The sequence below is a fragment of the Arvicanthis niloticus genome, chromosome 1 (genome assembly GCF_011762505.2).
Source record: "Arvicanthis niloticus isolate mArvNil1 chromosome 1, mArvNil1.pat.X, whole genome shotgun sequence".
NCBI classification, from domain to species: Eukaryota; Metazoa; Chordata; class Mammalia; order Rodentia; family Muridae; genus Arvicanthis; species Arvicanthis niloticus.
This window is the reverse complement of record NC_047658.1, coordinates 3,441,360-3,462,218: the sequence shown is the minus strand read 5'-3', so window position 1 is coordinate 3,462,218 and position 20,859 is coordinate 3,441,360. Positions and strand designations below refer to the sequence as shown.

Genomic DNA, 20,859 nt, shown 5'->3' with positions numbered 1-20,859 from the left:
AGTACTTTCTGCTTCTTTTCCTTATTTGGGGGAATTCACGATTAAGTTACAGTGCAGTTTTCACTAGACAGGCTATGTCTTGCAGGAACCATGTTCATACAAATTACCGTAAAGCCAGAAAAATTACAGATCAGAACTGTGATTACAAGGTTTTGAAATTCTTTCAAAGGAACTCTTCCCTGGCCCTTCACCTCAATTTTCAGTCTCCTTTAAAGAGTAACCTTTCTAGCTGGGTGGTAGTTATACATACCTTTAATCCCAGCACTCAGGAGGCAGAAGGCAGATCTCAGAGCCTGGTCTACTTAGGCACTCTTGCTCTTGCAGAGGACCTGGACTCAATTCCCAGCCCAAACAAGGAGGATCACAATGATCTGTAAGGCCAGTCACAGGATATATGATACTCTCTTCTGACACCTGGGATAAGTACACCTTTAAAAAATTAGGTCAGGTGTGGAAGCTCTGGCTTTTAATCCTAAGAATTGGAAGGCACAGAACACCTGAGGGCAGGATACCACGGGAGGGGAGGGGAGCAGCACTGGGGTGGCACTGCTTTGGAAGTGAAGGAGCCACTTCCTCTATGTGTTGTCCACAAAACCCCAGGCCTCAAATGCTTTCTGCCTTAAGTTCTCCTTGCTAATGAAACACTTTCACTTTCGGGTTCCCATAGACTCTACTAAGCCGTGGGAGTGACTAGTCCAGGCTGAGCTTAGTGGAAATCACTGAGCCCCCCAGGGCATCTAGTTGGCCATTCTTTAAAAGCTCAAACAAATGGGACATCTGTTGCTTTTTGCTTCTGATAATTTTTTATTCCTGTACCATGTTATAGCACAACATGCATCTCCGAGAGGTAACAACAGTATCAATAAATAGATTATTATCCCTTTTCAACTTCAGGCTATACATAAACATTTTCTCAAGGGGGTTCCAGAGAGTCTCTATACTCTTGACATGTGTTTCATTTCAACTGGTCATTTGCCTTAGTTGTAGAAAATCTTCACTTGTAATAGAAGTGTACAAAACAGGTAACAAACTACCAATCAGGCAGCTATGCAGACTGACACAGTCAAATGATCCAATGGAAGGCCTAAGTCACCACAGCACACCCACCAGGCAACGGTTCACTTAAGTCTTTTTAGAAAAGGCCATTGGTTTTAGATTTAGGTTCTCTGAGATTTGGATCTGAGTGCTTTCTTTCTTCAGGGAAAAGAACCAACATTTAGTATGTATGCAGGAGTACACATGGGCCAAGCTTGATCTATCTATCTATCTATCTATCTATCTTTCTTTCTCTCTCGCTCTTTCTTTCTTTCTAGATAGTCTTGCTATGTAGCACAAGCTGGTCTTGAACAATCCTTGACTCAGCCATCACTAGTGATGGGCATTTAGCATGGGCTTCCCTCCATGCTGGTCCAAGCTTAACCCTGCCTGTGGATTTCCTGAAACATGTAGCTCATGGCTAGCATCCACAGCAATACTGTAGAGGGCTTTGAGGGCAAGGGAGTCCATTCTGTGGCTCAGATGAGCTTGGTTTAGAGGACTAGGGCCCTGACAACTCAATGGCCACCTGTCACTCTGAGGCAGTGGCTCCGATGTTGTCTCTTGATGGCACGGAATGACTAGTGAGGACAGAAGAGCAAGCAAAGCTTTGAGATAGAAAAGCAGCCCCTTTGAAGGGCAGTAGGTGCTCCAAACAAGCTTACGTTTGGCTATGACTGGAACCTGACTGGCTAAGCCTGCATAAATGAGGGAGCCAATGGCTCGTCTGCCTGAAGTAAATAGGTACAAAGACTCTGCATGGGGAGATGCGGTGGGAGGTCGTGGCTCAGCCACCCAGTAGCATGAAGGCAAAGAGGCAGAAGCAGGAGAGCAAAGCTGGTGGCCAGCAGTTACCTTCCTAAGTAAGAGCATTTTAGAACACGTGCCTCCTGAACTAAATTTACAGAGTGTCAGCTTTGCAACAGAGAAGCTGTGCTCTCAAGGACCAGGCCAGAACTCACAAACAAGAGGGCTTCTGCACTAAGCTTGCAGTATTTGATCTAACACTCAGTTTTTCTAAGTCTAGCTTCTGCCTTCTCTGTACACGGAGTGCTTCCGGAAATGACTTCTGCCAGTCAGCAGGTGGCCTTCTCAGATCACCCCTGCTGGCTTTTCTTCTCCAGAGGCCTCATCCTCGTCTGTCAAACTGAAAGCCTCACTCCTTTCTATCATCAACACAGGGGTAAAGAAAGGGTCTGTGTGCATTCTTCTCATACTGTCACTTCCTGCCAAGTGCATTCCTTCAGACATAACTTGAGAGGACTGGACTGACAGGAGTCCTCGCTTAGGACTCCTGGACTCTGGTTAGGACTTACAGGACTCCTCGCTGTGAGTAGCCTGGTGCCTACTGCGCTTCGAACTGCTAATAAAGGCTTTCCCACACTGGCTGCATTTGTAGGGCTTCTCCCCAGTGTGGGTTCGCTGGTGGACGATAAGCCGGGCACTTAGGCTGAATGTCTTCCCACACTGATTACACTCGTAGGGCTTCTCTCCAGTGTGAGTCCTCTGATGCTGAGTAAAGCAGGAGCTCTGCCTGAACGTCTTCCCACACTGGCCGCACTCGTAAGGCTTTTCCCCAGTGTGTGTCCTCTGATGGACGACAAGAACATAGCTCTGACTGAAGGATTTCCCGCACTGCTTGCACTGATACGGCTTCTCTCCAGTATGAGTTCTCTGATGCATGACAAGGTGTGAGCTACGATTGAATGATTTCCCACATTCGTTACACTCGTAAGGTTTCTCTCCTGTGTGGGTTCTTTGATGAGATACCAGCTGGGAGCTCCAGCTGAATGACTTCCCACAGTAATTGCACTCAAAGGGTTTCTCCCCTGTGTGAGTCCTTTGATGTGCTACAAGCTTATAGCTTTGACTGAAGGACTTGCCACAGTGACTGCACTCATAAGGTTTTTCTCCAGAATGAATTTTCTGATGCGCAATGAGCTTGTAACTCTGGATGAAAGACTTCCCACACTGGGTGCATTCGTATGGCTTCTCTCCTGTGTGGGTTCTTTGATGTGCGATGAGTTTGTAGCTCTGGCGGAACGACTTCCCGCACTGGGTGCATTCATAAGGGCGCTCGCCAGTGTGAGTTCTTTGATGCACCACAAGAACATACCTCTGGGTAAAGGACTTCCCACACAGATTGCACCTGTATGGTTTCTCTCCAGTATGAATCCTCTGATGAGAAACAACATGTGAGCTCCGGGTGAAGAACTTCCCACACAGGTTGCATTTGTACGGCTTTTCCCCAGTATGGGTTCTTTGGTGTGCAATGAGATGCGAGCTCCAGCTGAAGGACTTGCCACAGTACTTACATTCAAAGCGTTTCTCCTCAGAGTAGTTTCTCATGTTTTGAGGAAGAGACGGACTTGGGGCGTTTTTACTACATTTATACTGGCCCTCTTTAACAAGAAGCTTCTGTTGCTCATTGAGGGCTTTGTTATGGTTCAAAACTTGCCCGCGCCCTTTAAAACCAAAGGTTTTACCTTCCAAATGAACTTTTTTGTTTGGATTTAGGGGCACACCTTGGCCAAAAGGTTGAACACGAGCGTTATATTCATAGGCTTTATCTCCTTGTGAGGTTCTTATAAACGGAGTGGGATGAAAGCTCTGCGGAACTTTCCCAGATTTGTCATCTTCAAGGAGATCCACGTTGTCGCTGATCTTTTGCTGACTGCTTGCAACAACATCACCTTGATGTAACTTTTTAACATGTGATGCCTGTTTATGAAAATGATTTCTGAGGGGTATCATCGGGAATGAAGGCCGGCTGGTACTCACGCAACTCCTGTCAAGGTCATGACCCCTGTAGACAGTATCAGGAGGACCAGCTCTACCCTGGGTAAAGGCCACCTCCTCTTGCTTGTCCTGTTGTTTCTCCAACTGCTCCTTACAGTCACGAACTTCACATGAAGACAGCCAAGGGTCTCTTGCCAACCCCTCTAACTTCAATCCATGGGACGGCTCTTCATCGAAGACTGTCTGCTTTGAGGTTGTTTCTTCTGTTTCATGTACACCTGGCAAGTCTGGAAGACAGTACAGCAAGACACCTGTATTAGTCACTTTTATCACACCATGACCAAATGCCCAACAGTAACAGGCCTACAGAGGGAAGACTGACTTTGGCATATGGCTCAGAAGGTTGAGACTATAATTACTTAGTCCCAGGGGCTTGTGTAGAACATCATGTCAAGTGGAGTGAGTGCAAAGGGTTCACTCTGTGATAGCTAGAAATCAGAGAATGATCAGAGTATATGTATGACCTAAGGAACACCAACAAAATGGCCCCTTTCTTCAAATCAGACCCTTCATTCTGGTTTCTAGAACCTTCCAAAGCAGTGCCACCTGCTGGAGAACATGTATTTAACACATGAGTCTGTGGGATACACTTCATATCCAAACCACAACAACATCCTATACACTCCAGCTCCCAAGAAAATGAGAGCTACACAGTGGGATAAAGCTTACAAGAAACTACAGAAAACGTTTTGACTTATGTACCTCTAACCTGGACTGAAAAATGAAAAGAAAGATGGCAGTGAGTTCAGAAGTGCCACATCCCTGGCCAAGTTGCAGAGGCAGAGGCAGAAGGATCACTGAGTTCGAGGCCAGCCTGGTCTACAGAGTGAGTTCCATGACAGCCAGGGCTATAGAGACCCTGTCTGAAAAAAGAAAAAGAAAACAAAGAAACAAAGTACCACAGCCTAAAGGCACAACAGAGTCTTTGACTCGAACTATCTGCATCTTAATTTTATCAGAATAAGCAAGACTTTAAATACAAAGGGTGCTAAAACAAAAACAAAACAAAAGAAATAAAGACCCTTCAATTCGTGTTAGTGTTAGACACATGTTCACTGAAAAGCTCGTGGCTACATTTCTTAGAAAGCTCTGGAGGCATGAATCTGGCTAGCACAGTGTGCATCACCAAGCCGTTAATACGGTATATTTGTGAACGCAGGAACTTGTGAATGGGGCAATATTACCCCAGTTTTCCAAACACCTGATGGGCTATGGACTCAGGATTCCTGTGACTTCTACAGAGATTAGAGGTTTGTATACAACCCATGTCTGAGTAACTGTTAGGTAATTCTTAAAAAGCTCATGTGGGAAAAGCGGTCACCCATACAGTCCATAAGACAGGGGAAGCAGCAACTACCAGTGGGGTTTGCAAAAGGCTCTTATGCACATGTAAGGATCCCGTGTGTGGTTCTCGACTGGTGTAACTGAGCTACTCACTCTGAGTACAGTGCAACACTGAACCATGATACATGAGAGTTGCCATGGCTTCCGGAACACCTACATCTGTAACGAGGGTAATGAACCAACGAAAATACAGCCATAGTGGGGTCGGTGACGCTGGTGTGAGCTAATGAAGATACAGCCACAATGGGGTTGGTGGTGCTGGTAGTCAGCTGTTACATTCTGGCAAAACAGAGATGGGGGAAGTACTAGACTCTCAGAGTTCAGTCACCGACTCCTCCTGCCCCGACTCCACGTGTCTTGAAGAGGTGCTAGATCAGAGTGAGAAGGCTTAGTGGGACCTGGGCTTCCGTAAGTTTCCTCCATGCTGAGTGTGTGGCTTTCTGAAGAATAGTTGCCTTCAGGTCACCTCTGTTCCTCTAGTAATCTAGCAAACATACTTGTTTACCAAGCTGGACTTGGATGTAGGTGCCTGCTGAGTACTGTCAAGGGGGACAGACTTTCTGTACATCTCCCTGGAAACGTCACATGAAAACTGGACAAATGCACTAATAATTCTGTATATCCTTTGCCTTGCTTTAATATGCAAACTGTGTGGTTTGGAACGAGAGACTGGACTTTGGATATTTATGCTGGAGACAGAAGAACAATCACTGAGTTTGGTCCCAGGTTTTGGTTGTTAGGATCTGGGAAGACTGAACAACCTCAAACCCAATAAATTATATTTTATATAAACTTGCGTTTCCAGGGTAGGCAAGGTCACCTGTGTTAAAAATTCTTCAAGGCTGCAGAACATTCTGCAAGAGCATAGGAATGCCTGGTCTGCCAGTGCTCCCAGACTTCCAAGTGCCATATTGTGCTGCTCCCATCACCATGTCCCCAGGCCTTCCAATGCGGCCAGGCTGCAAAGTCTCCCCATGTTCCTTAGGCCCTGGGGGTCCCCCAGACTTCCCAGCATCACCAGCAATCCCTCAGCACTCAAGGAAACACCCTCAGGAGTGCAGTGAGGGTAGCTGGGAGGCACTGTGAGCCACAGAACACCTCCGAACCTCTCCAGGGGCTGCAGAGAGGACTGACATGCAGCAGTGCCAGGTCCAGGTCTGGTCCAAGAATACTAGGATAAATTCTCTGGGCAACATCTCCAAGAACATGGAGAACGACTCCCGAGGTGCATGGCCAGGGAGCCAGTGCTGCAGGTTGATCTTTGATCTTTATCTTCGTGCTATGGTGTGTTCCTGAGCACACAAAAGAAACAATCGTAAAAAAGTAAATCTGGCTGCTAAGGCCCACAACTTAACAGGAAAGGAGAGCATAGGTAGATAGTCCTTTGTTTAGAGAGGCTCAGTACTCACCCCACAGGTCCCTGTGGCCTTCCAGGAACACAGGTCTCTCTGGGGTTCTCTGGGCATTGCTCCACGTGCTCTGTCCCTCCTCCGTAAGGTCCACAGTCACAATCTTGAAGTCTGTGCTTTCCTAGAACAGCACACGCATCCCTGCTTAGCTGGGCACTGGTAGTTTTTCTCCAGTGCCCATGGACTCTAAGCACAGGGAAGTTATCCTTAGACCATCTGCATCCAAAGCATCCAAAGCACTGCCGGGCTTCAGATACTGGGCCTGCTTTTATCCCTTAAAGAGGAACATCACACAAGAAGTATATAGATTCTCTTCAATTTACTCACTTACTTATTATAGACTGAACCCAGACCCTTACACACGCTAGGCAAGTGCTCTACCACTGAGCCTTGTTACCAGCCTTTAAAAAGTTATTCAGGGGCTGTTGGAGAGATGGCTCAACTGTCTAGATCACTTGTTGCTGTTGCAGAAGACCAGGGTTCAATTCCCAGCACACATATGGTGCCTCACAAACACCTGTAACTCTAGTTCCAGAGGATCCAACATCCTCTTCTGACCTCTACAGGTAAGAGGCACACATGTGCTGTACATCCATGAAGACAAAACACTCATATACATGAGATAATATACACATTTTTATTTATTATTTTATGTGAATGGATGTTTTGCCTGCATTCATTTATGTGCACCATATGTGCCCAGCGCCAGCAGAGGCTGGAAGAGGACAGCAGAGCCAGCGTTCTGAATCACTGGCCATCTATGTCTATGCAGCCCCAAGATTTTTACCACTTGTTACCACCACGTGTCTGTCTGTATGATAGAGGAGCAGGAGCCTGCATGTGCCACAGAAGTATGGTGAGGCCAGAGAACAGGCTCAGGCTCGGACTCTTGCCTTCCCTCCTGCTGAAGCAGAGCTTGCTTGTTTCTGCCATGCTGCCATTCTACCTCAGTGGTAGAGCCCCTGCCTAGAATCCCCCAGTGAGGGCTGTGGGCGTGGCTCAGTGGTAGAGCCCCTGCCTAGAATCCCCCAGTGAGGGCTGTGGGCGTGGCTCAGTGGTAGAGCCCCTGCCTAGAATCCCCCCCTTCCCCTCCCCCCCCCCCCCGTGAGGGGCTGGGGGCGTGGCTCAGTGGTAGAGCCCCTGCCTAGAATCCCCCAGTGAGGGCTGTGGGCGTGGCTCAGTGGTAGAGCCCCTGCCTAGAATTCCCCCTCCCCCCCCCTCCGTGAGGGGCTGGGGGCGTGGCTCAGTGGTAGAGCCCCTGCCCAGAATCCCCCAGTGAGGGGCTGGGGGTGTGGCTCAGTGGTAGAGCCCCTGCCTAGAATCCCCTAGTGAGGGGCTGGGGGCGTGGCTCAGTGGTAGAGCCCCTGCCCAGAATCCCCCAGTGAGGGGCTGGGGGTGTGGCTCAGTGGTAGAGCCCCTGCCCAGAATCCCCCAGTGAGGGGCTGGGGTGTGGCTCAGTGGTAGAGCCCCTGCCTAGAATCCCCTAGTGAGGGGCTGGGGGCGTGGCTCAGTGGTAGAGCCCCTGCCTAGAATCCCCCAGTGAGGGGCTGGGGGTGTGGCTCAGTGGTAGAGCCCCTGCCTAGAATCCCCTAGTGAGGGGCTGGGGGCGTGGCTCAGTGGTAGAGCCCCTGCCCAGAATCCCCCAGTGAGGGGCTGGGGGCGTGGCTCAGTGGTAGAGCCCCTGCCTAGAATCCCCCAGTGAGGGGCTGGGGGCGTGGCTCAGTGGTAGAGCCCCTGCCTAGAATCCCTCAGTGAGGGGCTGGGGGCGTGGCTCAGTGGTAGAGCCCCTGCCTAGAATCCCCCAGTGAGGGGCTGGGGGTGTGGCTCAGTGGTAGAGCCCCTGCCTAGAATCCCTCAGTGAGGGGCTGGGGGCGTGGCTCAGTGGTAGAGCCCCTGCCTAGAATCCCCCAGTGAGGGGCTGGGGGTGTGGCTCAGTGGTAGAGCCCCTGCCCAGAATCCCCCAGTGAGGGGCTGGGGGCGTGGCTCAGTGGTAGAGCCCCTGCCTAGAATCCCCCAGTGAGGGGCTGGGGGCGTGGCTCAGTGGTAGAGCCCCTGCCTAGAATCCCCCAGTGAGGGGCTGGGGGTGTGGCTCAGTGGTAGAGCCCCTGGCTAGAATCCCCCAGTGAGGGGCTGGGGCGTGGCTCAGTGGTAGAGCACTCATCTTGCACACAAGCATCAACAATAAATGAAGATGTGAACAATGACTCATGGACTGATTACTTTAAACAGAACAAAAACTGTAACAAGCCTACTGGGTGGGGATTTTGATCCATAGGGAAGTGCTGATGATGACCTCTCCTGTCGCCCAAAACAGTAAAACCAAGCAACTGAATGTCTTTGCCACTAAAAGCTCTGTAAACTGACCAGATATTTGGGGACCAGGCTTTTGGAATGTGGCCTGTGAGTAGGACACAGGAGCGGAATCACAGAAAACTGCATGCACATGCTGCCATCTGGGCATTCTTCTTAGGCCTATCAACTTCACCAGAATCTCAAAGGAGTTTTAGTGATTAGCCAAAAACAGGATTCAGAAATGCAAGCTACTAACTGCCAGCTGGGTTGGACACTGGCCTTGAGGGGTCTTTAAATCTCTAAATCCATGCTTCGTCATAATAGCTATTCAGCCCTGCTGTCTAATAGATGCTTAGATATCGAGGGCGGGCCTGCAAGTTGGTTTAGCAGGTAAAGATGCTGCCAGCTTGCCGAGATGACGAATGCTTTCATTTCAGCACTCAGTAAATAGTGAGTTTGAGGTCCCGGTCAGCCAGGGATCATAAAGAGACCATGTCTTTTTTTTTTTTTTTAAAAGGAGGGGGGCTGGAAAGATGGCTCAGCAGTTCTTCCAGAGGACCCAGGTTCAATTCCCAGCACCCACGTGGTAGCTCACAAGTGTCTGTAACTCCTGCTTCAGGAGATCCCACACCCTCATACAAATACACATGCAGGAAAAACACCCATTCACAGATAATAAACAGAAATCATTTATTTATTTTTTTTAAAGATACTACAAAGCTTTCCACCCTGAATTTGTTCCCTGAATTCCACATGGTGAAAAGTGAAAGCCGACATTTAGAAATTATCCTCAGGCATTGAGAGCTCTACATCTTCATGCAAAGGAAGCCAAGGAGCAGACTGTCTTCCAAGTGGCTAGGAGGAGGCTCTCAAAGCCACACCTACTCCAACAAGGCCACACCTCCTAAGAGTGCCACTCCCTGGGCCAAGCTTATTCAAACCACCTGTGGGCTGCACTTGAGCCCTCATGAATATACAACAAACTTCACCCCCCAGCCCCGCTCTGCCCACCACCCTCACTTCCATCCTCTGTAGTTCCCTTCAGCGTGCTTCCACCACTCACTACCATGCACAGCTCCTCAGGTGAAGGATGGGCCCTGTCCAGCTCACCTGAGGCATGATGTCCGGCGGCCCAGCATCTTCTCCCTCCACTTCAATGATCATCTCTTGGGGTAGGACAAAGTTCTGAGAAATGAAACACATGAGACAAAGGGAACCCATCAGAGAACAAAGCCAAGACTGCAACCCCCATGGTGGGTCTGTAGAGTCTGACCTGCTCTAACACATCCAGCTGCCAGTCTCTGCTCCGTTCCACATAAGCTCAAGGTAACCTGTGAAGAGAGAAGGGGCCTCCCAAGGAATGAGGCCTCACACACAGCACAAGACTGTTGTGAGTGCCTCAGCATGGCCCCACTTGCCAGCTGAAGGTGGCTGAGTGAAGTCAGGATCCACTGGAGTAAAAGACCTCGCCTGGCCTGGCCTGCCTTGTCCACTGGGCCCTGCCTAAACTCTGCACCACTCAGCAGTAAGCAAGCAACTCAGTCTCTGGCATGACCCAGGCCAGAAGCAATTCAGAGTAACTAACAAATTAACTTCAAAATTAATTCAGACATGGTGGTGCATGACTGTCACCACAGGACTTGGGAGGCAGGAGGACCACAAAGTTCAAGGGAATATTCAGCAACACAGCGACTCACAGGCCAGCCTCTAGAAGAGGCTAGAGGATGGCCCTGTGTTTAAGAGACTAGAGCTTGGATCCTAGCACCCATGTCAGCACCCAGGCTGGTCTGCCAATGACTACAACCTTCTCTGAGCTGGGCAGAGGCAGGAGAATCACTGGGCCTTCTGTCTCCCAATCCAGTCACAGGTTCAGGGAAAGCAACTGTTTCAAAAGACACCTGTTAGAGGCGCACGCACGCGCACGCGCACACGCACATAAACTCAGGCACAACACACACACAGAAATGATCTTTTTAAAAAGCACCAACGATAAAGAAACTAGTGATGTCTACACAGCTGGCACTGGAGGGACGGCTCAGCAGTCAGAGGACTGGCAGCTGAGTTTTAGGCGGCTTCTTTAGGCAGTAGCCATGGCACATGATTCTGCCCTAACTACAGGGGACTTGGGAGGTGCTAGAGTATACAGGCTGGGAAGGTTAAGTGATGGGCTGGCTTCCTGCACGCAGCTATGGGGAAGCCATCACCTAGGCCAGGTGCAGACTTCCCGGTGAGGCTGCTCTGGGGCATCTGTGCTCTCAGGTGGTCCCAGGCTAAGCTCTGAGAGAACTGTACCTTGTCACTGAGATCAAATGAGGAGGGGAGACGATTACTTCCCAGGGAGAATATTCTGTAAAACTAGAGTCACATTTAGCTACTGTTTCATGGCTTCTACTTGCTTCGGTTCACTCTCAACCTCTGGGCAGTTTAGAACACCCAGCTTCCAAGGCACCCTTCAAGCAATCCTCTTGCCTGTATTTTTAACAACGGAGGACGTCGCACATGCTAGCAGACAAAATCACGTGACAGATGGATGGGGCAGGCCTACTGCACTCTTAGCATACACACAGCAACACACCTATGACACAGTCCCTCCCTTTCCACTGCCCAGCTAACTGCTGAAGAGCCACCGCACCAGATGGCACAAACCCTTCTCTCTTCCCTCTTTACTCTTTTCCTGTCTTTCCTGAACTTTTTCTATGCCAGTAAAATGACTGCCTTCCTGTTACATCCGCCACCACACTCCACCATGGATTCTACGCTGTGAGGACATGTAGGCCAACAAGATGGCTTCGTGGATGAGGGCATCTGCTGCCAAGCTTGCCATCGTGAGAGAACTGACTCTACAAAGTTGTCCTGACCTCCACATGTGCACAGTGACATGCCATCAAACATAGAATAAATTGCTAATGACAGCAGATGATTTACCTGTGACCTGGGCACACCCATGAGGATTTCTCTGTCCACAATCAGTTTGTGGCTGTTATAAAGGAACTACAACTAAGTGTTAAAGTGAACGACAGATAGTCCCACAAATGAGTAAGCTGAACGGAAGAAAATGTTCTTGGTCCTGAAAGCCCCTGATAAATCCCCAGTACTGATTTCTATCGAGTTCCGAGTCCACTGTGCTGGCCTCCAATCATGGCCATGAGCGTCTTGCAGTCGGCAAAGAGAGAGACGGACGGCAGATCAGAGCCAATGAACTGCCGTCGACCAGCTCTGACCCCAGCTCTGACCCAGCCAGTCATCTCCCAGCCTTGGTGCTTTTGCTTTTGACTCCTACAGGACCTTTATATTAAATGTATGTACATGATTTACTGGTTTGAATTATATGTATATATATATATGGCTAGGTGTTGATTCTTATAGAGATGATGGTACCAACTGGTCAGTCCTGAAAACATGCATACAAGCATCATTATACAAACTGAGCAGGTTATATTTAGAAGTACATATGTATATACATATATACATGTAACAACTAACGGGAAAAAGGTCATGAATTTGTAGGAGTAAAGAGAGGAATATGGGAAGCTTTGGAGGGAGGCGGAGGAAGGGGAAATGATGTAATTATACTACAATCTCACAATTAAAAGAAATAATACAGAAGGAAGCCTGCTCCCTCCCTCTCCTATCATCTGTGTCCTACTACTGTGCCTTCCTTAAAGGCATGACAGGATGCTTTCCAGAGGACCTAGGTTCAGTCCCCAGCACCTAAATGGTGGCTCACAACCATCTAACTCTAGTTCCAGGGGATCCAGTCCGCTCTTCTGACCCCTTGGGCACCAGGCAAGCATGTAATGTACAGATGCACATACAAACAAAACACCCATACACATCAAACTTAAAAATCAGTAAGTAATAATAATCTTAAAACTTTAAAAGGGTAGAGGACTAGAGAGAAAGAGAGATCAAGAGTTAAGAGTTCAGATCCCAGAAGTCAGGTAACAAGGCAGATGTCCCATGCATCCCTGTAACCCCAGTTCCAAGGGGCAGAGAGCAGAGACTCACTAGGACCTACTGGCTTCTAGCCTATCTGGGGAAATGCTAGCCTTTGCGTGACAGACTCTTCCTAGGAAGATGAAACATACACATGTCTATTTATGCCAGAAAGGAAACCCATGTATACCAATCCTGGATTCTGTAAGAAAGCAGGCTGAGCAAGCCATGGGAAACAAGCCAGTAAGCAGCACCCCTCCATGGCCTCTGCATCAGCTCCAGCCTCCAGGTTCCTGCTCTGCTGGCGTTCCAGCCCAAATTTACTCTGGTAATAAACAGCCAAACAACCCTTTCCTTCGCAACTTGCTTGTCAGTTATGGTGTTTCATTACAGCAATAGCAACCACAAGACGGGGTTCCTAGCAGGAGGAGCACGGGTGAGGGTTACTAGCAGGAGTGCAGGTGAGGGTTACTAGAGGAAGCACGGGTGAGGGTTACTAGCGGGAGTGCGGGTGAGGGTTACTAGCAGGAGCACGGGTGAGGGTTACTAGAGGAAGCACGGGTGAGGGTTACTAGCAGGAGTGCGGGTGAGGGTTACTAGCAGGAGCACGGGTGAGGGTTACTAGCAGGAGCACGGGTGAGGGTTACTAGAGGGAGCACGGGTGAGGGTTACTAGCAGGAGCACGGGTGAGGGTTACTACAGGGAGCACAGGTGAGGGTTACTAGCAGGAACACGGGTGAGGGTTACTAGAGGGAGCACGGGTGAGGGTTACTAGAGGGAGCACGGGTGAGGGTTACTAGAGGGAGCACGGGTGAGGGTTACTAGCAGGAGCACGGGTGAGGGTTACTAGAGGGAGCACGGGTGAAGGTTACTAGCAGCAGCACGGGTGAGGGTTACTACAGGGAGCACGGGTGAGGGTTACTAGCAGGAGCACGGGTGAGGGTTACTAGCAGGAGCACAGGTGAGGGTTACTAGAGGGAGCACGGGTGAGGGTTACTAGAGGGAGCACGGGTGAGGGTTACTAGCAGCAGCATGGGTGAGGGTTACTAGCGGGAGCACAGGTGAGGGTTACTAGCGGGAGCACGGGTGAGGGTTACTAGCAGGAGCAGCTCTATCCCCGGAGCTCCTGCACAGCTTGCAGGTAGTTCCACGGGCCGAGGGGGCTCTTCTGCAGTGTGCCTCTGGAGTTTCCTCTGTAACCGTTGGGTTTTTGCTTCCATTATCCCCAAGGAAAGAGCCCTCCTGGCTCTCCACTTTATCGGCTCTGTGACGTTTTATTTCCTTGCCCCACTGCAACCCAGAGAGAGCACTTCAATCGGAAGAAATTGCTCTACAACATCAGAAAAAGGCCATCTCTCAATATAATACGTAGCGAGTAACAGCGACCATCATCTGGTGCCTTCTGGCCTCGACACAGGCACATACCCCTGTCGACATATGTGTATACATGCACATACACATGCTGGCTAATCTTTTAAAAAGCCTGCCACCCATGAGGGACCAAATCCCTTAAAATACTGCAGAGATTTTCAAGGCTCAGGCTGTGGGGTCAGGCTGGCTTCACTTACCTCCACACAGGCCTGCAGGGGCTCCAGGGACTCTTCATCTTGCTGCTCCATGGTCTCCTCCAGGTGTGGCATGGAGCCAAGCTGCATAAACAAAAGAAGCTCTGTACAGCCTGCACCACTGCTCCCCAGTCCAGCCTGGCCCCTGGCAGTTAATGCCCCAACTGGACAGTGACCAAGAATCCCTGAGTCCCGCCTCCAGGCCAAATCTGCAGCTCTGATATGTTTCTCCACTCCCAGTACTCTGTAAGTCCGCCTCATGCTCAAAACACGACCATCTGCCCAGTACCAAAGTGTGCAGCTCCAATCAGGACACCCAGCACTCGAAGGACCCCTTCATGTTACGTACTCTAGTGCCTTGAGTGTGCAACCTCAAAACAACCCCTCTTCCCAGGCCTAGGAACCATATAGCCACTGATCAAAGGAGGAAATTCAGGAAATACGCAGCTTCCCAGATCGTTATGTTACCAAGAACACTGCCCTTTCATCAGCAAACATCCAGAGTCTCCACCTTCCTATCCAAAGAGCCAGGGACAGGGCGGACCCCTCCTTCCACCATGCAGCTAGAATCTGCCTCAGGTTCTTACCCAAACCCTCAGGCCCTGAATTTGTCAGTTGAACCTGATTCCTCCATCAGTCTGGAGGGCTTTCAGACCTGAAGCCGCAATGTTCTATGCAGGACTAGGGACCTCTACAGGCACGGCAGACCAGCCTCCGCCAGGCCCAGAACCTGTACCCCTGTAGCTCAGCTGTCTTACTTGGAAAGCAGAGTAGCAGCCGACCAATCCCACTCGAGGCACCAACCTCAACGCACCCCCTTGCTGTTCACGTGGTGCTGGCAAGCACTCTACCAACTATGCCACATCCTCAGCCCCCATCTTTCTCTCTCACTACCCTGCCCCTGGTTCTCACTCCAGCACTAATGTACAGCTCCACCTACTTTCCTCCACCCACCAGACCCCAGCCTGAGTCTTAACCTGCCTAGATTCCTGCTATAACACCTTCCTGGGCACCTGAATGCCAGGGAGACCCTGTCTTTCCCCACACTTGGGCATCAACTGGTTGTGATTACAGCAAAATCCACAAAGACCCCAGCACCATGTCAAAAGTACATTTCTAGCAGGGCACGGTGAAACACCTTTCATCTGAGCAGGTTCCCATGAAGGGTTTGCATTCAGGCCCTGGGCGCTCTGCCCATCTGGGGTTCTTTTTGGTTTTGGTTTTGATTCCTTAGTTTATGAGTCAGGGTCTCATGTAGTCTATGCTGTCCTCACACGCACCATCCTCCTGCCTCTACCTCCCATGTGCCACCAAACCAGATTTATGAAGTGCCAGAGATGGAACCTGGGGCTTCGTTCATGCTAGGCAAGCACTTAACCAGCTGAGTTACACTCTGGCTCCAGGCGGATTCTTATAGGAATCTGTATCCTCTTGTGCCTCCAGGTCACAGCTACCACAATGTCCTGAGGTCACCAGTTCTGCATGTCTGCAGAGCTGCAGTTAAAATACAACATCACCTAAGTCTGAGCACGTAGCTCCAGAACCAGTCCTAGGCCCTCGACACGTGGCTCCCAAGGTGTCCTCAAACCTAGGCTAGAGCTGCTCCCAAGGAACCTGGGCCCTTCCCTGTGTTCCACCCTGCTCTCCTATAAACCTAGGCATTCTCTTGTTTCAAGGCAGAATGGGCCAAAACAAAGGTCCAAGCAATACCTACTCTGTAAAGATGCTTATAGCATCTGCCTCCTCCCAGCCAGTTGTGTATCAGAAGGCAGCTAAGGTAGGGAGTCCTCGGAGGTCTAGATTCCTTACCTCCAAGTTGGAGTCTCTCCCCAACTTGAACACTTTAGAACCCTAAGGTGTTCAGGTTTCAGGTACCAGTTCCAGATCCTCTGATCTAATACACTGGCACGTACAGGGGCCTTCTGCTAGAATCCTCTTCTAGGCCCTTGCACCCTCCATCTGGTACCTGAATGTCTAAAGGACTGATTAACTGAAGCAACATTGCCTCTCCTGGGACAAGGGCTGGGAACTCCAGGCTGATTTCTTGTGTGGACCCATTTCCTCCGAGTCATAAAGCTCCCTTCTAGAGGGAGAAGGGAGGCTCCTAAGACTCAGGAAGTAAATAAAACTTAAAAATCTCAGAAGCTGAAACTTTAAGGCAGGAAGACACACACACACACACACACACACACACACACACACCCTTCCTTAAGGTTATACAAGCAATACAGCAAAGGCTGGGGAGGAGGTACCCTGCCCAGATGAGCTGCCTTTGAGTCTTGCAGGCACCTTCAGAGACGCAGCTTCCCTGAGCCATCACTCCCGTGGGCTTTTCAGCGACATAGCTGAGTCATGCATGCTCCTGTAAGAAACCCTTCACTCATACTTCTGTAGGGAACAACAATAAACCCACTGGCTCACTGGGCTAAACCGGGGCCACTGCCCTGCGTGGCTGTCATGCCTGATCTGGGAACAGAAGCTACATACATCTCCAACAACAAGACATCCCCGGGTTTGCAAGAACAGTGTCTGCCTGGGTACTAGAACCACCTCTTCAGAATCCTGGCTGGTGATTCCAAAACAAACACTTGCTCAAGAGTATAGTGTGGGCTTAGATTTAGTACAGAGACGGTGACATGGCTTCTCCCTTTGGAAAAAAAAATCTGGGCACTGGAAGGCTCTCCACTAAATAGGCACAGGAGGAGGGGATTTCTTGGTACTTTAGTACGAACACAGACCACAGTCAGGAAACTGCTCAGGTCACACCCACCTCTGCACCTACCCTCATGGTCTCTCCCTAGCTTCAGAGCTGATTCTGCAAAGGCACCCACCGGACTTTGGTTATTAGGAGCTTTAGGTGACACACCCTGTAAAGGACTCAGCAGACTAAACTGGGCCCATTCTCCCCACATCAAAGTGACACATCCATCCCCTTTAGGAAATGCAAGACACTCCTTGCCTACTGAGACAGGAATCAAGAGGCAGCCAGCCTAACGACAAGCAGGGACAACACATCATCTACGTGGTTTCAAAGCTCCCGCCTTCCTTCAAACCAGTAAGGGACCCCCTACTGTGCCAAGTAGACCTGAACTCTCCTCACCTCAGGAGCCCCACCACGTTGTCTCTCCGTGGCGACACCTCTTCTAAAACTCTTTTTCCAAAACGCAAGTCCCCTTAGGCCTTTCAATTATCTCCCCAAGAACTATGCCAAGGCCCTGTCTTTCATCCTTCTGGACATCCTCGGTCCCAAAACTAGTCCCATCACACGGCCAATCATCCGCGCATGCGCACAACTGTGCAGTCTTCACAACCCTCCGCAACCGAGAGTCCCGGACCGAGGCACAGGAATCCCGAGTCACTGACACTAACGCGTCCATGATTCCCGCCTTGACCCTGCGCATGCGCATACCGAGCACTGTGAGCGTCCCTCAGCTAGCACCAACCTGGACGTCCGTGAGCCCGTGGTGTGGGCCGGGGCGGGTGTGAGCCGCTCACGACTCAACGTCAGAACGAAATTGGGCTCACCGCTTCTTGCCCCGATCCTGAAGCACATCCGACATGACTCGAGTGGCGGGGGTCTGGCCTCCACCTCGAGTCAGCATCCGCCAGGTCGCTCCGTGTGGACTGAGCCCGGCCACAAAGCCGGGCCACAGAAGTCTCCTCCACACACATACACACACACACACACACACACACACACACACACACACACACACACACACACACATATACACACATACACACACACACACACAAATGGCTGCACTGCCGGCTAAACCCGGAAGTAGGTGGTATCAGCTCAATAGAACTACAATTCCCAGAAATCTCAGCGGCGCACGCAGCCGCTGTCAGAGACTCAGCGCCGGGGGCGAGGGCTCGAACTCGAGTGAGGCTGCGCAGTCTATCCCAGTTGCTTTCAGGGTTGTAGCCAATGGGAAAATCCTCCTGTAAGCCACTGAAGCTGGCTTTGACACTGCCAAGTCTGGAAAACTAGCGGTGTCCCTGTTGTCCAGTTCAAAAAGTTCTTAGCATGCGGGCAGAATGGCTCAGCAGATGAAGGCGCTTTGCCACCAATCATGATGACACAAGTTGGATTCCCAGAACCCAGAAAATAAATAAATCTAATCTTCCCGTCCCCACCATACACACTATATAACTCTGGCTGGCCTGGAACTTACAGAGAACCACCTGCCTCTGCTTCGCAAATGCTGGGATTAAAGGCATGAACTACCACACGTATCTTACGAATGTAATTTTTTTAAAAACTGATTTTAAAAAAAAAAAAAAATTTAATAGTTGCCTTTGTTAAGTCTCAAAGAAACGCAGGACAAATGGCTAAGGTGCCTGTTAACATATCCAAGCAAATGCTGGCTAACTCTCCCAGAATGCCATCCCCCACCCTGAACCTCTCCTTCTCCCAGCTTTTCTTTTCAATATAAAGTCATCCATTTTGGCTATGAGGTCTCTTAGTTCCCACACTTTTGGTATCTCCATCTTTGGCTCCTCACTTTGCTTCTTATAATGAGTGTAGTAAAAAGAAAGAGAGAGAGAGAGAGAGAGAGAGAGAGAGAGAGAGAGAGAGAGAGAATGCCTTTTAGACATGTAAAAAAAATTAGCTTAGGATCTCTGCTCCATCCAAGGCTCCACCTGATAACCAGAACTCAGTGACATCACTCACTCATGATAACCAGACACAGACACCATGACAGTCCTAGAACCCCGTGACGCTCACTGAACAGTAATATAAGCAGAGACCTAGAGCAATGTTCTGCTCTGCACATCTGGAGAGACACCATCTTGATTGGCCCTGTGGATAGAGATTCTCCCCCAAGGATCCTTATGATCAAATCAGAGTTCTGCTAGAGACTGGACCTCCAACGTTTTTACATTCAGCTAAGATACATCGCACAGGTGAACAGCCTTGGGGAGACAGACTTAGGACAGTGGTTAGGAACATAGAGTGTGAACCTTGTGTGATGACCCTCAGCATAATAAAACATAACTTTTGTTATACTATGTATTTACCTTCTTGGTCACAAAACTCCCTCTCCTCTTCCACTCTCTCCAACACTCACTCTCCACTCATGGCTCCGTTCAATCTGGACCCTTCCATGCCTCTGGCTGTTCTCTACCTCACAGTTCAGCTTTTCTCTTTTCATTTATCTGGTGCCATAACCCTGGGTTGACATAAATGAGTTCCGTTCTGAGGGACTCGACCACTCCGATCCAAGCTGCAGATCTGGCTCTTCTAACGTATGTATGGATCATTTATTTCGGCCGGCTTCTACCACCCACCAGTTTGACTCCCAAGTCTAGAGTCTGCCTCTGCAATTGCTTTCTAACCATGTGTCCCTCCTTGCCTACTTCACAAGTGTCTCTCTGGCTCCTGCAGCCTGGTAAGCCCTCCGGGGACCCTTGTAAGACATCCCTCTACTAAAGACACTTGCTCACTGTGTTGAAGTCATCCCTTTTCCAAGTCTGTCTTCAGATGCTCACTCCTCTCCTCCTCTTCAGGACAAGTGCCACCCCAGAGTTGCCTGCTTTGTCTACTACAACTACAAAAACCACACTAGTGTGCCACAAAGCTCCTCTTGCCCTACTGGGCACTGTGACATGTGGAAGAGATGCCTCTCCTCTTTGGTTTGGGACATTTCTCTCTGGCAAGTCTCTCATTCCCTTTGAGGATGCCTTGGATTCTTGTCACCACTGACATTTATCCCCCTGAGGCCTTTGTTCATATATAAATATAGAATGTTTCTCATTCTGCTAAATTTATGTACATTCAGTCTTCTGGATAGAGGAGGAAAGTCCCTCTTGCCCCTTCTACTTCACAAAAGGTTTTTGTCTTCCCTGAACTCAACTTAAAGACTGTTCATGCTGTTAACAATTTTATTATGGGCTGGAGAGATGGCTCAGAGGTCATGAGTTCAATTCCCAGCAACCACATGGTGGCTCACAACCATCCATAATGAGATATGGTGCCCTCTTCTGGCATGCAGTTGTACAGGCAGGCAGAATGGTGTATACACAATAAATCTAAAACAAACAAACAAAAAACAATTTTATCTCTTCTGTAAACTTACGAAGATTCCTCTAAGCCTCAGGAAATCCACTTGCATCCACATCTCATGGACCAAATAGAGTCCATCTGGGTAAGTACCCCTGTCAGTCAATACCCTAAGCCACCCCAACTGTTGCATATTCCAGAGGGTGGGATTTCTCCCCTGTTCCCTCTCTGCAACCACCAAGATCTAAGAGTTTCAAATGTACACCCAAGAAAAGTTTTGTCTTCCTAAATATACTTGTGATAGTTTGTATATGGTTGGCTCGGGGAGTGGTACTATTAGAAGGTCTGGCCCTGTTGGAATAGGTGTAGCTTTGTTGGAGTAGGTGAGTCACTGTGGGTGTGGGCTTTAATACCCTCATCCTAGCTGCCTGGAAGCTAGTATTCTGCTAGCAGCCTTCAGATGAAGAGGTAG

The 20,859-nt window shown here is 49.6% G+C and overlaps 1 protein-coding gene across 2 annotated transcripts; it reads right to left on the bottom strand.

Moving 5' to 3' along the window:
- Positions 1-780: 780 nt before the first annotated feature.
- Znf180 (zinc finger protein 180) lies at positions 781-18,166 on the bottom strand. 2 transcript variants are annotated; one of them, XM_034513955.2, is made up of 6 exons: positions 17,824-17,969; positions 14,384-14,464; positions 9,990-10,064; positions 6,588-6,708; positions 6,285-6,470; positions 781-4,061 (listed from the first exon to the last, which is right to left on the bottom strand). In XM_034513955.2, exons 2-6 carry the CDS (start codon positions 14,453-14,455, stop codon positions 2,341-2,343), a joined length of 2,175 nt encoding a protein of 724 aa, XP_034369846.1. In that variant the 5' UTR covers positions 14,456-14,464; positions 17,824-17,969; the 3' UTR covers positions 781-2,340. The 2 variants fall into 2 exon arrangements, with proteins under 2 accessions (XP_034369846.1, XP_034369856.1); XM_034513965.2 differs by lacking the exon at positions 6,285-6,470 and having other exon boundaries at positions 17,824-18,166.
- Positions 18,167-20,859: the final 2,693 nt, after the last annotated feature.